Source organism: Arachis stenosperma, chromosome 3 (assembly GCF_014773155.1).
Source record: "Arachis stenosperma cultivar V10309 chromosome 3, arast.V10309.gnm1.PFL2, whole genome shotgun sequence".
Lineage (NCBI taxonomy): Eukaryota > Viridiplantae > Streptophyta > Magnoliopsida > Fabales > Fabaceae > Arachis > Arachis stenosperma.
The window spans coordinates 17,112,143-17,127,859 of record NC_080379.1 but is presented as its reverse complement, the minus strand read 5'-3'; the positions used below and the strand labels follow the sequence as shown (position 1 = coordinate 17,127,859).

General features: G+C 34.9%; 1 protein-coding gene across 1 annotated transcript; it reads left to right on the top strand.

Moving 5' to 3' along the window:
• The first annotated feature begins 4,303 nt into the window (after window positions 1–4,303).
• LOC130965607 (uncharacterized) lies at window positions 4,304–13,819 on the top strand. The gene is made up of 13 exons (XM_057890375.1): window positions 4,304–4,378; window positions 4,542–5,166; window positions 5,277–5,434; window positions 5,538–5,688; window positions 7,949–8,176; window positions 8,275–8,437; window positions 8,493–8,598; window positions 9,119–9,169; window positions 9,244–9,491; window positions 9,633–9,725; window positions 9,851–10,779; window positions 10,850–12,067; window positions 12,168–13,819. The coding sequence occupies exons 1-13, from the start codon at window positions 4,304–4,306 to the stop codon at window positions 13,817–13,819; spliced, it is 5,697 nt and encodes a 1,898-aa protein (XP_057746358.1).
• The last annotated feature ends 1,898 nt before the right edge of the window (window positions 13,820–15,717 follow it).

Genomic DNA, 15,717 nt, shown 5'->3' with positions numbered 1-15,717 from the left:
CGAATGATCAAGCTCAAGTACCATACTATATTTCCCAGTATCAATGTTGCGTATAATCATGGTTTCGTGTTGTGTCCTTTAGTGAAGTGATGATGTTGGTTTTTTTTTTCCCTATGGCTATGTCATCCAATAACGCATGGTCTAATGCTACCAAACCATGCGAGTCATTGTGTGCATGTAATGCTTATTATGTATGAGCAAAAGCAATATCTATGATATGTGCTTGCTTCTTATGTTTGGTTCCTTTAATCCAATCGTAGTGTGTTTGTTTAATAATTGCATCCTACTATCTAAATTGAAATTAGTATCTAACTTAATACTTATGATAGATAATCTGGATAATGATTCACTGCCTGGAAGATGTGCCCAAGCATTTTCTAATCATTTTCAGATCCATTAATAAAGATGTTACCTTTTTTATCATTTTATAATATACATTCCTTATGCGGTTGTCTTTAGAATTGTATAGTTTATCCCTTTATACCAATTAGCGTAACAGTTAATATAGCATCTATATGAGACAAACTTTATACGTGTCAACAAATGAACTAGCACTCTAGACAGGAGACCTAAGGACAGGATATGAGCTCTTATATACCCATATATACATTTTTTCGTTTTCAAATTTTTAATTTCTAAATCAATATAAAAGCTATCATTTATTGTTTACTAAGATTACACATATTTACTTTTCTTGCTACTGGCTTCAGGGCATGATGTGTGGCACCTCCTTTATTTGATTTATTTGATTATTTGATTTTTTGAAATCATTACTTCCCTATATCCCTATTGAATATTTCTTCCCCCATCAGAGCACAGCTGTCCTTTGTGCATGATCTCTCATTCCTATAAGCGGTACTTTATGTACATCTGTTCACACTATTCCAAGATAAAATATGTAAACTGGCTTCATGTACCTGTCTTCTTCTTTGGAAAGTTAATATATATTTACAACTATCCTATTCAAACATCAGACCTGCATTTTTTAAGCCTGGACAGACATTGCTGGTTACTTTGTAAGCGCCAATAAAATAGTCATAAGCTATCACAACACTTCCATACATATTTCTACCTCCACTATTACAAACCATGGAGGAGAGTAGGCTCATTCCTGCGGACTTTGATGAGGATCGTATATTTTATCTTCATGTTGATCCCCAAGCTGTAAGTCTTATTTATTCACCCCTTGAGCCATAAATAGTTTCCAAAATATTCATATATATTTTCTCTTCGTTTTTTGAAAAACAAGATACTTATGATTATGTTAATCTATATTTTCAGGTTACACATGAGTTACCCTCCCTATTTTATAGGAAGTATAGGGAACTTCTTCGAGATAGGATGATTGTAATAGACATGAATGACAATCAAATTGAGCTATCATTGAGCAGAGGGTTTTCTACGGGCTACATACTCCATGGATTTCATAATTTGGTCACATGTTATGGACTCAGTCATGGTGGCTGGATGAAGTTACTGTACGTTGGGGAGGACATATTTGTTGTTATGAAGGTGAAGGACGGCTTCATGATGCAGAGAGATTTCTCATATCCAACTTCTAATGTTTTGCACAAAAACAAACCACCAGCGAATCCCCTTTCTGCCCAACAAATGCCACGAGTTTCGACTCCTTCAGATTTGGTTCGCTCGAACTATGCAGATATGCCAGTTCTAGAAGTTAATTTGCAAAATAGCTTTGTACAACAAACTCTACATAATCCCATTGCCACAATACCTTCCCCTGCTTCTAACGGGAACACCTCCGAGGTGAGAACTGCCTATAAGAAAGATCTTCAGCTCACAGGCTTCCAGGGACAGGATGGTATCCTTAGTGCTTCTCCGCTGTCTAAGACTTTTCTTCAGAAAGACCTGGACCGCTCCGCTGCGAGCGCGTCACATACCATGCCTAACAAATGCAACAAATTTGGCCTGGATCCAGCCCAAGTTTCCCCACAGGCATCCCCATACTGCAATGGTACCATCAATCATGTTTGTTCCATTACTAAAGTACAAACTCACGTCCCCAAAAAAGCTGAACCGAACCAATCCACTACACCGTTAACCACTGCTGGCCCCGACTCAAACATTCAAGGACCTCATGTCTATCGTTTCCTCAAGCTTCTCACTTCCAACCAAGTTAACAACAGTTCCGTGGTAATCATCCTAAACTTTTTTACTTTTGTGCATTGCTATACCTCATCCAACAATTTCTAACAAGTTGTTTATTTTTTTTCATTTTCCGTGGTCCTCAATTGCAAGATCATTCCCCTTAGATTTGCTGAGAGTGCATTTCCTAGCAGACACAACCATGTCAAGGTGATTATGGACAATGGCTCTTGCTACCGCATGGGGTTGAGGTGGAGCAAAAAAAAGAAAGCTGGGTTGTATCTTACGCGTGGTTGGAAGCTATTTGCTAAATACAATGGGTTGAAATCCGGTACTATTTTGCAGTTTTCCGTTTTTACAAATGACGAGACGACGATGCATGTAAAGATCCTTAAGATGTGAAAAATGGTAACATTAGTTTGGGTTTCAACCAGTGAGTAGTCATCTATTTCAGTTAGCTTTAATTTTGTCATTTATATTTAATTCCAGGGCCAATGTTATAGCTAAGCTGTGATTTCAGTACTTTGTTTCATTAGAATGCAAGTTTTTTTTGGTTCATGTTCTTGGTTATGCACCCGTGTTGAATTCCATCTAATCTAATATCTAAGTCATGTTGAACTTTATTTACTTCATTGTTCCAACATAAGTGTCGGCTTTTCCTTAAAGGCTAACTAATTCAATGTTGCTGATCTATGGAATGAATGTTTTGCTGCATAAATAACAACTTTGTATACAAAAAATACCAATCTGGCTCAATCTGTGACAATTCACACCTATTATGGAACAAATATGCAAATGCGTCGACAGTGTTTCGCACTATAAACAGTCTAAATTTTATATCTGCTTCCATATTCGAAGACTGCAACTTAACGTTGTTATGCTTATCATGCGGATGAGAAATAAAAACAGGATCCTTTGTTTGATTCTCCTTATAATAATAATAGTGAATCATTACAATGGATCAACGGCTTAAGTTCTTTTAATTAAATGCTGTGGTCACAATTGCATAAGGAATTATCACATGCCCTTGCAAGGAGTGTTACTTTTCAATATATAATTCCAAAAGTTAATAACTTATAGCCCAAGAGGAAATCCATTCATATGCAGGGTAGTTAACCAATGATTCATATATATTAAAATATACTTCTCTACATACACCGTGTGGGTCCTCCCAATTACTATATGAGATCAAACCCATTGAAAAAATTTGAACCCAAAAGTATAGTACATAATAGATAATCTGCTTAAAATAATTGTGTGGCAAAATGTTAATTAATAATGGCATTGTAGTCTATGAACCTAATCGTAACACAAGATTGATTAAGTGGCTTCGTGGGGCTCTATTCATTCCCATCATAGTTATTCTGATACAATGTATTTACTCAAACCATGAAACCAATGAGAGTATGCAAGCCTTTACTCTATCATAATCCATTATTTTTATTATAATTCAGAACCCGCCGCTTGATACCTCTTAGCAGGTTGTCAACCAGTTGTCACGATTTGTCTTCGACTACACCCATCACCTGCTGTAACATCAGTTTCGTAACCACAGTAACACACTTCATTTACAAAATCAATCCTTTATAAGATCATGTTCAGACGCAGCTTGAACACTGAACCGCTAAATTAGGATTGAGTCATTACCAAGGCCTTAGGGATGGTCATTCTGGCACAAATTCCAAGTTGACTTTTATAGAGTTGCCCATACTTCACAGTTTGAGTAGTGACAACTTATCAACAGAGTAGACTAATGATGATATCTAAAACTATCTATCCCTATTTTGGCCACATGTCCCTATAATGAGTTTTTAAACAACCTAAATTCCCTTATTACTTATTACTTAATTACTTAATTAGCATATAAAATAAGTAGAAAGAACTTTTCCAGATTACCTAAGTTGAAATATCTCTCATCATCTGTAAATCACTTATAAAAAGTATAATAACTACATACATACGTAAGGATAACTAAATATACATTGCACTCAATACACCTTTTTCTCATTCCTGTTGCATTCTATATTACGGTGGGGTCTCTCTATTAATTCACAGAGATGCTATTCAGTATGAAGCAAGGTATTTTTTACTCCTTCTATATACTACTTTAACTCTCCCAAAACACATGTATGAAAGTACCTCATTTACTTCTCTAGGTTCGATTCATTACTGAAGAAAGTTCTTTTTAGTTCTTACAATGAGCAACGATCACAAAGCCTCTGACATTGATGAAGAATGTCGTGTCTTTTACCTCACAGTTGATCCTTTTGCGGTATGAAATGCATCTATTATTGTTGAAATTTTTTTATGTCTCCAATGCATCTATTATTTTTTAAAACTTGCCTGAGACTTAGCTGCTGACACTAATGCCATACATCGTGCCATTCTTTTCCATTTTTTATTAATCAATCTTCATCTATGTTCATTTGCCGTAGAAAATGCATTCTATCCCTAGCCTATTCTATAGAAAATACAACCATTTCTTGGACGACAAGCTGCGAGTTGTAGACACCAATCGGAACGAAATTACCCTCAGGATAGCTAAGGGATACAACACTGCCTATATTATGGAAGGCTTAAACTTCTTGGTCCAACTTTATGGCCTCAAACAAGGGGGAACCATCAAGCTCCGCTACCTTTTCAGGGACATCTTTTATGTTATTAAGGTTAGGGATGATAAGATGGCAAGCCTCCCAATTCTGTACCACTATATGAAGGGTCGTTTAGATGACAATTTCTCACATAAGGGCAAACAGGTTATTCAAACTGACCCTTTATTTGATGAGATTGAGCGATTCCACTATGGATCGTACAAAGTAAACAAGAAGAAGAAGAAGAACTCTGCTAAAGTCACCAACAGGCAGACGAACAACAAGGACCGTTACGGTGAGCATGCAGTGCCTGTTAAAGGAAAAACTTTCTTTAAAAGGACAAGCAATACTAAAGCTCATGATGTTGCTTTAGAGATTCCAAAATACAAGCTAATTGCAAAGCATTTAGATATTGATCTGAATGTTGTCCCACCCGTTGATGAAGAGGACGTCAATATGCAGGAACCAAGTATGGGAAATAACAACATCTCGATCACCACATTGACAAACCCACTGATCTGAGCAGAGCTCTCACAACCGTGCCCGCTAAATTTCATGAATTCATGCCATCTGATCCAGTTGGACAGTTAGTGGATTGCCATGGATGTCCTTTTGATTTTCCTGGCTTCAATACTGGACCATTCGGCTTATACTTTCCAAACAACTTCAGCATCAACGCACCTTATTATTCTTTTGTACGCGAGTTAACCAAGCAGGACATACAGTGCTCCTACCTGGTAATTACATTATACACAGATTAAATATATAAAATCACTCAAGTTCTAGATGATTATATTATTTGACATAGCTATGCTAACATTTGGCTTTTTGTTTGTGCAGAATGTTCCTACTAATTTTGCAATGCATGCCTTTCCATCTAGATTTTATCATGTTTGTTTACTCCAGCACGGCGGGTTTCAATACCACATGGGACTCCGCTGGAAGATGACACCTGTGTTCATCCAAGTGGATCTTAATACAGGGTGGAGAGGTTTCGTAAGGAATAACTTATTAAGGATTGGCAGTGTTCTGAGATTTACTGCATGTCCCTTGAATGAATCTTTCATGTATGTTGAAATCTGGAAATGTTGATGCAGTAGGTACCACATTAGTTTTGGTTAGTTATTACCCCTTTTGGTCTTATACCTATATCACCTATGATTTCCTTTTGGGTTGAGTCACTCTTTGAACCATTATTGATAGATGTTCTCATATAGTTGGACCGGCACACTATCAACAGTCAACAATTAGGTGAAATGAGAACTATGAAGTGGTTCATGTAGTTACTTTTCATGATCATGTTCTGGCTCCATGTGATGTAGTTATTATGTATCAAGTTTATGTGCCTTTCAATGTAAAGGAACAAGCAATATTTTTAGCTTGAAAACGCTAATTGCATCAATCGTTTCTGTTTCTAATATTTGTTCTTTGTATTTACTTCTCTTGATGATGCATTACATCATTTATCATGATACAAAAAAGACAAGCACATGCATTGCATATGATGTATATAATATAAATTCAATAGATGACACTACATGTGCTAAGTGCACATTAACTCATAACAAGATCATAGCATTTATCATTTACGATTCAAGCGAGCATTGGTTTTTACATTATTTTTAAATTTTTAAATAATAATAATAATAATAATAATAATACTAATAATAATAATAAGTAAATGTAAAGATTCTAATTTTAATAGGCTATAAAATTCATTAAACCCTTTTAAATGTAATTTGAATAATCTGATTATCAATTTATGATTTGTTAGAATTCAGATGTTACCATTTTTTTTCCATAGAATTCAATCCAAAAATGTAATTTTGTCTTTAACAAATTTTTGTACTTTTATTGTAGCATTAAGAATTGTAATAAATTCAATAAATGACATTACATGTGTTAAGTGCACATTAACTCATGACAAGTTCCTACCATTTGTCATTTATAATTCACGCGAGTATTGCTTTTTAAATTTTTTATAAATTATTATGAATAATAATAATAATTAGAATAATAAGAATAATAACAATAATTACAATAAATAAAAAAAATGCTCCAGCTTTAAGTGATAATAAGTATATGAAATAGAAAATTTAAACTATAGACATATTAAACTGGAAAGATTGTAATTTAAATAACCTATAGAATTAATTAAAAACATTTAAATGTCATTTCAATTTTTTTAATAAAGTACTTATCAATTTAAGGTTTATTATAATCCAAATACTACAATTTTTTTTCTTTCTTTGTTAGAATTCAACCCAAGAATGTAATTTTGTGTTCATCAAATTTTCGTTCCTTTTTTTTTAAGCAATAAGAATTGTAATCATATTATAGAATCACATGATAGGTCAACATACTCATTTTTAATATGAGCCTGCCACAGGCATAAGCCCAATAACAAAGACCGTGACCCATAAAAAGGGATTAAAAACCATGCTACAATTATAGATTTTTTGATCAATATAAGGAAATTGATAACATAGATATCTCAACATATGTCTGCATATATGAATATAAATATAAAGAAAAGCCTATATGAGTCACGCTATACATAATCATACACACACACACACACACACACACACACACACACACACACACACACACACACACACACACACACACACACACATATATATATATATATATATATATATATATATATATATATATATATATATCTTCAACATGTAGCATTGTACATGGATTTTCAAAATAGCATAGAAATAGAAATATAGAAGATGATAAGATGATCAACCCATGCAAATTGACCTTCTGTTAAGTTACAGTATCAACTTTACATGATGCACTCTAGATTTCCACCTGGATTTCTTACTCATTTAACTCCTTCTTAATCTGTGCCATTCTTTATTTATTCCAAGCATGTGGCTTCACATCGACCTTGCTATTCTTCCACACATTTAATTTTGGTTTGCTTGAAACTATATGTACTAAACATTGTCGTCGTTCAAACCTTGAGTCTTTTATTCAAAGATTTACATATATTTCGTGCTTTAGTGTACGATGGATTATAATGAAAATATGCTGAGTCCCAAATTAGCCAGGTTAAGGAGGAGCTTAATATTGCACGACCAGAGAAGACAAAGACAACAACATTCACTTGAACAAGATTCAACGACGGGTTTGTATCTTGCTTCTCTATAGTTAGGCTAAATTGATTCCTGAACTATGTTTATTAAGGTTCTCATTTTTATTGTTTCCAACGTGTGATTTAAATGTTTTAGGTTCAAGCAGGACACCAATACTTCCCCTTAAGAGAAACTCAGCCGTGCTTATGCGCGAATCGTCTTCATCACGGCAATCGGACACGTCAATCGATCTATCCTCATTAACAAATTTGGTTGATCATTCTCAACTGCATGGGACTAGAAATGACATTACTGCATCCATAGAAAAAAACTACCCCACCTTTTCCCACCCGAGGCGTACTCCTCTTGCAGACATATCTAACGGTATTACGCACTTTCGTAGCCTGTTTAATTGGTTCAACGAGCAAATTTGGTCCATCAAGTGTTCTGTGAGAATAAAATTCTGACCATTTACTTTGCAGTTCACCAAAGTAGCCACCAAGCTTATGATTCCAGCGTTGGAACGATTCAGGAAATATATCCCGATCGCTCAAACGGTTGTATGGAAAATCTTCCCAAGAGCTATAATACCAACAATAGACCACCCATTGAAGTTGACATTGGGACTAATAACTGGATCCAATGGTGGGCACAATGACTCAGTTTTCTTTATTATCTGAGGTATATGCATTACTTATAGGTTATTTGAAATTCGTTATGGCACTAATGAAACATTTCTATTGCATTCCCGTTTCTATATTTGCATCAGCGCAAGTCAAAATGCAACCAACCATGTAAGGAGGCATGTATGTGAAAAATCTAATGCAAAGCATACCTACAAGCGCTCCACCAAACTCCATCATCATATTCACGGTTACCCTTTTCGCAACGTGCTCTTTCCTTTAGAATTTTCTACCATAGGGATCATGTACCAAACAGCGGATGGATCATAATAATTAAGTATTAAACTTGCAGGGAATGTTCAAACTGTATCACTATCACAGAAGACACACCTTCCTTATGTAGTCCCTGAGGCATCAGCTATAATAGATTGTACCCAAAATACTAATTATTTAATGACAGAGGATCAAGGTAGGACCTCTAACTGATAAGTCCTTTAAATTGTATTTTACCTTTATATTCCGTCAACAAAAGGTTAGCATGGTGGCCACAAGATACCCTTACTAAGCTAAATGAATAAATAATTATAGATATTTTAGTTTCAAATTATAAATATTTTTTGTGGTTCCTATAATATAAATATATCAATGTTCAACAAAATGTATTTTCATATATTTTTGTCCCATTGAAAATTTTTTTCAACAGATCGAGACCATCAACAGTTGGTGCACAATGTGGCAGCTTTTCACGAGGAAGGTTTGACGATATAGTTACTATTCATGCAGATATTATTAGCGTACAATTCACTTATATTGAAACATGATACTCAGATGTGGAATTCATCATCATGTGACATGCCATTTCAAATTTCAGATGCTTGGGATGCAGGTGATCCAGTGCACCGTTGTTTGTACTGCAATGCATCAATGTGGGAAGACGAGAAACTATCAAAAAGTAGGAGAAATACTATACCGAAATTTGGACTATGTTGCATGGATGGTAAAGTAGAACTTCCAATACTAAAAATGGTACCACAAACACTGCAGGACCTACATAGTATGAATAACGACAGAGCAAGGTACTTCCAAAAAAATATAAGAAAATTTAACTCGATGTTTTCATTTACATCAATGGCTGGAAAAGTCAATCATGCTATCAATAACGGGTCAGCACCACCAACTTTTTCTTTGAGTGGTCAAAACTACCATTCCATTGGAAGCTTAATTCCTTCTGACAATAATAGGCCAAGGTTTGCTCAACTGTATATATATGACACTGAGAATGAAGTGCAAAATCGGGTAACAGCCGTGAGGTAATTCCTATTTATTGTTGTAAATCTAGATCTAAAATAATTTATTATCCACACAACTTAAAATGCACTGTAATTGTTCATCTTTGAGTCTAACACATTGTACAACATCTTTGTTCTAATTTCAGCTCTATGGAAGCATCAAATATTGTTGACTATCAGATTGTGACTGATCTTAAAGAGATGTTAGATGTGCACAATCCTCTTGCAAAGACCTTTCGGTTTGCCAGAGATAGATTTGCAGAGGGTTCAAACCCAAAAATCAAATTGAAGCTAATCAGAAAGCGGGATAAGGATGGAAGAGTATATAACTTACCAACTGTGTCTGAGGTTGCAATTTTAGTTGTAGGGGACATTGACGACTCAATTCTTGAGAGGGATATTATAGTACAATTCATGTCAAACAAGTTGCAAAGGATTGATGTTCTACATCCGTTGTACTTGGCTCTTCAATATCCTTTATTATTCCCTTACGGAGAAGATGGTTTTAGGGTTGGCATCCAAACATCCGTTCGTTATGGACTTGATGCTAATAAGAAACGGAAGACTATCAGCATGAGGGAGTTTTTTTCATACCGAATACAAATGCGATGCAATGAATCACCAATACTTTTACAATCAAGGAGATTATTTCAGCAATTTTCAGTTGATGCATATACTATGATCGAGGCAGAACGACTTAGCTTTATTAGGCACAATCAACCAATGCTAAGGGTTGACAAGTATAATGCACTACATGAGTCTTTGGTTCGGGGAGAGGCGAATGCTGTGTCAACTGGGCAGAGGATAATCCTTCCTAGCAGCTTCACTGGAGGACCTAGATACATGTTTAATAACTGTAAAGATGCCTTTGCAATTTGCAAGTATGCGGGTTACCCAAGTTACTTTATCACCATTACATGCAACCCTGAGTGGGATGAGATTAAGCGTCTTTTGAAAGATACCAGATTCAAAGCAGAAGATCGGCCTGACATAGTTTCAAGGATTTTTAATATCAAGCTGAGTCAATTGATTGCAGACTTCAAGCAAGGAAAGTTCTTTGGCAAAATATCTGGCTGTAAGTATAGATAATGTTATGTTTGGTTACATGTCGCCTCATTTTTTTTAATTAGTCGCGTTATTTGCAGACGTGTGCACAGTTGAATTCCAGAAGCGTGGTTTACCGCACGCTCATATACTGTTGTTCATGAATCCTCTATTTAAACCAAAAACACCTGACGATATAGACAAGCATATATCAGCAGAGATCCCTGACAAGCATAGCAGGCCTAAGCTATATGCAGCCGTTGAGAAGTTCATGGTCCATGGTCCATGTGGCAGGCATAACAATTCCAGCCCATGCATGTCCAACGGTCGTTGCTCTAAGTTTTTTCCAAAACAATTTAGATCAAGGACTGTAATTGATGAGGCAGGATTTTCCAAGTATAGAAGAAGAGACAATGGCAGAACAATCATGAAGAAAAACATAGTTCTCGATAACTCATACATAGTCCCGTACAACCGATCGTTGTTGCTAAAGTACTGTTGCCACATCAACGTTGAGCATACATGTCAAACATCGGCAATAAAATATCTTTTTAAGTATGTTCACAAAGGAAATGATCGTGTCACTGCTTCTTTCTATCAGAGCAACGAAGAAGGGCAACTTGAAAAGGTTATTGATGAGATCAGGAATTATTACGATTGCAGGTACATATCAGCCTGCGAAGCTGTTTGGAGAATATTTGGATACGACATACAACAGAAAGAACCTTCAGTCATTAGATTACCTTTTCACTTGCCGGACGAACATCCGGTGGTTTTTAGAGACTATGAAAACATAGTTGACGTCATTGACAGGGTTGATGGCAGGCCTACAAAGATGCTAGCATGGATGCTTGCAAATAGGTTGTTTCCGTTTGGTCGTACTCTTACATATAGCCAGTTTCCAAATAAGTTCGTCTGGAAGGAAGACATTTCTTTGTGGATGCCAAGGAAACAAGGATTCTCAATCGGCAGACTTACTCATGTTCCACGAGGAAGTGGTGAAGATTATTACTTAAGACTTTTGCTCAACATTCAAAAGGGGTGTGTAAGTTTTGTTGACATACGTACAGTTGCAGGCGTTGTGTACAGCACATTCAAGGAAGCATGTTACGCATTGGGCCTTCTGCAAGATGACAAAGAATTTGTTGATGCCATCTTAGAAGCAGGTAATTGGGCTTCTGCAAACTACATCCGTGACCTTTTCGTGGTGCTCTTATTGTCAAACAATATGGGCAGGCCTGAAAATGTGTGGCAACAATGTTACAATGTTTTGTCTGAAGACATTCTTTATTTTCAGAGAAAATCCATACAGTCTGTAGGTAAGTTGAATTGTTACATCTTTGTTCGTGGTGCTAATTTATATTAAATTCAAGTAATTTATGTCTAATTAATATGTGCGTCGTTGTGTATCCTTGATAGAACTGCAACTATCCGAAGATCAGATAATGAATCTGACACTTTCAAAGATAGAGGAAAAACTACAGGCTAATGGCAGATCACTCAGAGAGTTTGATGGGATGCCTTTTCCAAGCTTTGGCACTATTGAAGGGTTAGATGATCGGTTAATCATGGATGAATTAAACTTTGACGTCGATGGTCTGCGCAATCAGTTGGATACGAACTTAACAAACATGAACGTAGATCAAAGGAAAGCATTCGATGTGATTATCAATGCAGTAAATGAAAATCAAGGTGGCTTTTTTTTCGTCTATGGGTATGGTGGAACCGGTAAGACATTTCTCTACAACACTCTCTTAGCAGCTATAAGGAGCAAAGGGGAAATTGTTCTGAATGTGGCATCTAGCGGTATTGCTTCTTTGTTGCTTCCAAATGGACGCACTGCACATTCAAGGTTTAAGATACCCTTGGACTTGAACGAGGACTCGATTTGTTGCATTAAGCAAGGCACCTCATTGTCTAAGCTGGTTTGCAGAGCAAAACTTATTATATGGGATGAGGCACCAATGTTGAATAAACTGTGCTATGAAGCTCTCGACAGATGCCTAAGGGACATTGTTAGGTTTGAGCCTTACTATAATTCAGAACTACCATTTGGAGGAAAGGTTGTGGTTTTAGGTGGTGACTTCAGGCAAATTCTACCTGTAATTCCAATGGGATCTCGCCAAGATATTGTCCAAGCTACCATAAACTCATCTTACCTATGGGAACACTGTAACGTATTAAGGCTAACAATTAACATGCGTTTAACTGTTAGGGCAACTTATACGTCACTCAGTGATGTTTCTCAGTTTGCTTCATGGTTGCTAGACATAGGTGATGGTATTGCTGGAGATTCCACTGATGGTGAGTCTATTGTGGTAATTCCGGATGAAATTATAATTCAAGATTTTGACCAATTGGTTGACTTTGTTTATCCCGACCTGTTGGTTAATATCAACAACACATCATTCTTCAAAGATCGTTCAATTTTGGCCCCAACGCTAGAAGTTGTCAACGATGTAAACTCATTTATAATGCAACGTGTGGATGCCAATGCGAAAACTTATTTAAGCTCAGATACTTTGTGTCTCGAAGAAGGAAACATGGAATCTGAATTGGATACGCTTACACCAGATGTCCTTAATGCAATTAATTGCTCTGGTTTGCCGCCCCATGAGTTGACTCTGAAAGTGGGTCTTCCGGTCATGCTACTACGTAACATTGACCAGTCAAACGGATTATGTAATGGAACAAGATTACAGGTAAGGAGATTAGGTAACCATGTAATTGAATGCATTACGCTAACAGGAGGCAAAATGGGCCAAGTCGTCCTGATACCGCGGATGAATATGATTCCCAATAACCAGTCTTTGCCATTTAGATTCCAACGGAGACAGTTCCCGATCATTGTTTCATTCGCTATGACCATTAACAAATCTCAAGGACAGACCTTAAGCACAGTTGGATTGTATTTACCAAGACCGGTATTTACGCACGGTCAACTATACGTTGCATTATCGAGAGTAACGTCAAAGAGTGGCTTGCGAGTGCTAATTCAGAATACTAGATCATCGTCGACAAACTCGACAATAAATGTTGTGTATAGAGAAGTATTCCAAAATATTACATGATGATGTCAATGCAATATATATTCTCTTTAGCATTTTCCAAATTTATTAACCAGTGATGTATTCTAAGTATTTTGAGCTCAAATTAACAACGTTGTGTTTGTATTTCTATATCATATGCAACGTAATTTCATTTTTTGGTGGCATACCGTGCATGGCACGGGGGAATTCACTAGTATATATATAAATGACGGGCAGCATATATATATATTCAAAAGCAACCGTTAGCAACCAAAACGGCGATATATATATACATATACAATAACACACACAATCACAGATATAATACATATATATATATGTATATTCTTATATACGCAACATCATAATGTAATAAGAAATACATATACATCGATCTATGTATTAATTCAGTAATTAAAAATAAAAATTAAATATTTTCGATGATTAAATTATGGATGGCTCTGATACCACTTGTTGGAATAAATAATTTTTAATAACTCAGATCATCCATATTGAATCACCAAAAAAATATAACATAATGCGGAAGCGTACCTGAATTCATAAATATGAATCATACAATCGGAAGAATTTGGATCTTGTGGTTCTTTCGATCTTCCTCAACCAAAGCCTTCTGTATTCCTAGGCGGCTAAACTGCAACTCTTTTGATGGGGAAAGAGCAACAAAGACGGCTTTGGTATATTGGGGACCGAAACCCTGAAGGTTTATTTATATTTGAGCATGGCACCCATTAAACCCTTAAACCCAAATAAAATAGTATCTAAAGCCCAAAAAATAATATATCTAAAATCCAAAAAGATAATTATCTAAGGAACAAAAGATAATATCCGGTTTTATTCTCATTTAATTCCAAATCAAAAGTAATAATGACTTATTCAATTAGCATTTATAACAATAAATTAGATCATCATTATATAAGTCATTTAATTTGAAATAGCATCATTTGTGATTATAATTGATATATGTATTGCCCACAAATAAGTTAGGAAATTAAATAATTTCCTAACACGAATATGAGTAACTATTAATTTTAGAAATTACTATGAGTCTCGAATGTAATTTCAGAGACCATTTGGAGACTTAACTTATTAAAATTACGATGCATCCATTAATGTTTTAAATCAATTAATGAAAGAAAGGTATATTATTATGTTATTAGAAGATCATTCTAATGGGAGTCACTCAATGTCAAAAATATTTTTTTAATAATTAAAATTTAAATTATATAACTAATTAAATTATGCTATTTTTATTAAAATTAAATAGGACAAATCAGTTTAGTCAAAAAATTAATAAATTAAATTTTGAATCGGTTTAAATTAATATTTTTTTATAAAAATAATTATAATATCTCTATTATAAAAAATAACTAAAATACTCCTATTACATATATATTTTAAAAATTCTAATTCTAATCCTATATCATCAAAGAAAAAAAAGACTAAAATTTAGAATTCTTAAAATTAATATATGTAATAGGAATATTTTAGTCATTTTCTATAATAAGGATATTGTAGTCATTTCTGTAAAAAATAATAAGTTTAATTTTTTTTTGTCCCTATAGTTTCGTGAAATTTTCAATTAGGTCATTATACTTTTTTTTCTTTTAATTAGGTTCCTGCACCAAATTTTTTTTTTCAATTAGGTCCCTCTTAGTAGTAATTGGCTTAATTATATAGGGACCCAACTAAAAAAAAAATTGGTGCAGGGACTCAAATAAAAGGAAAAATATATAGGGACTCAATTGAAGAAAAAAAAATTGGTGCAAGGACCCAATTAAAAGGAAAAAAAGTATAGGAACCTAATTGAAAATTTCGCAAAACTATAGGGACCAACAGAGTAATTAAACCAAAATAATATTAATTTAGACCAGTTTAAAATTTGATTTACCATTTTTCAGTCAAATTAATTTATCTGGCCT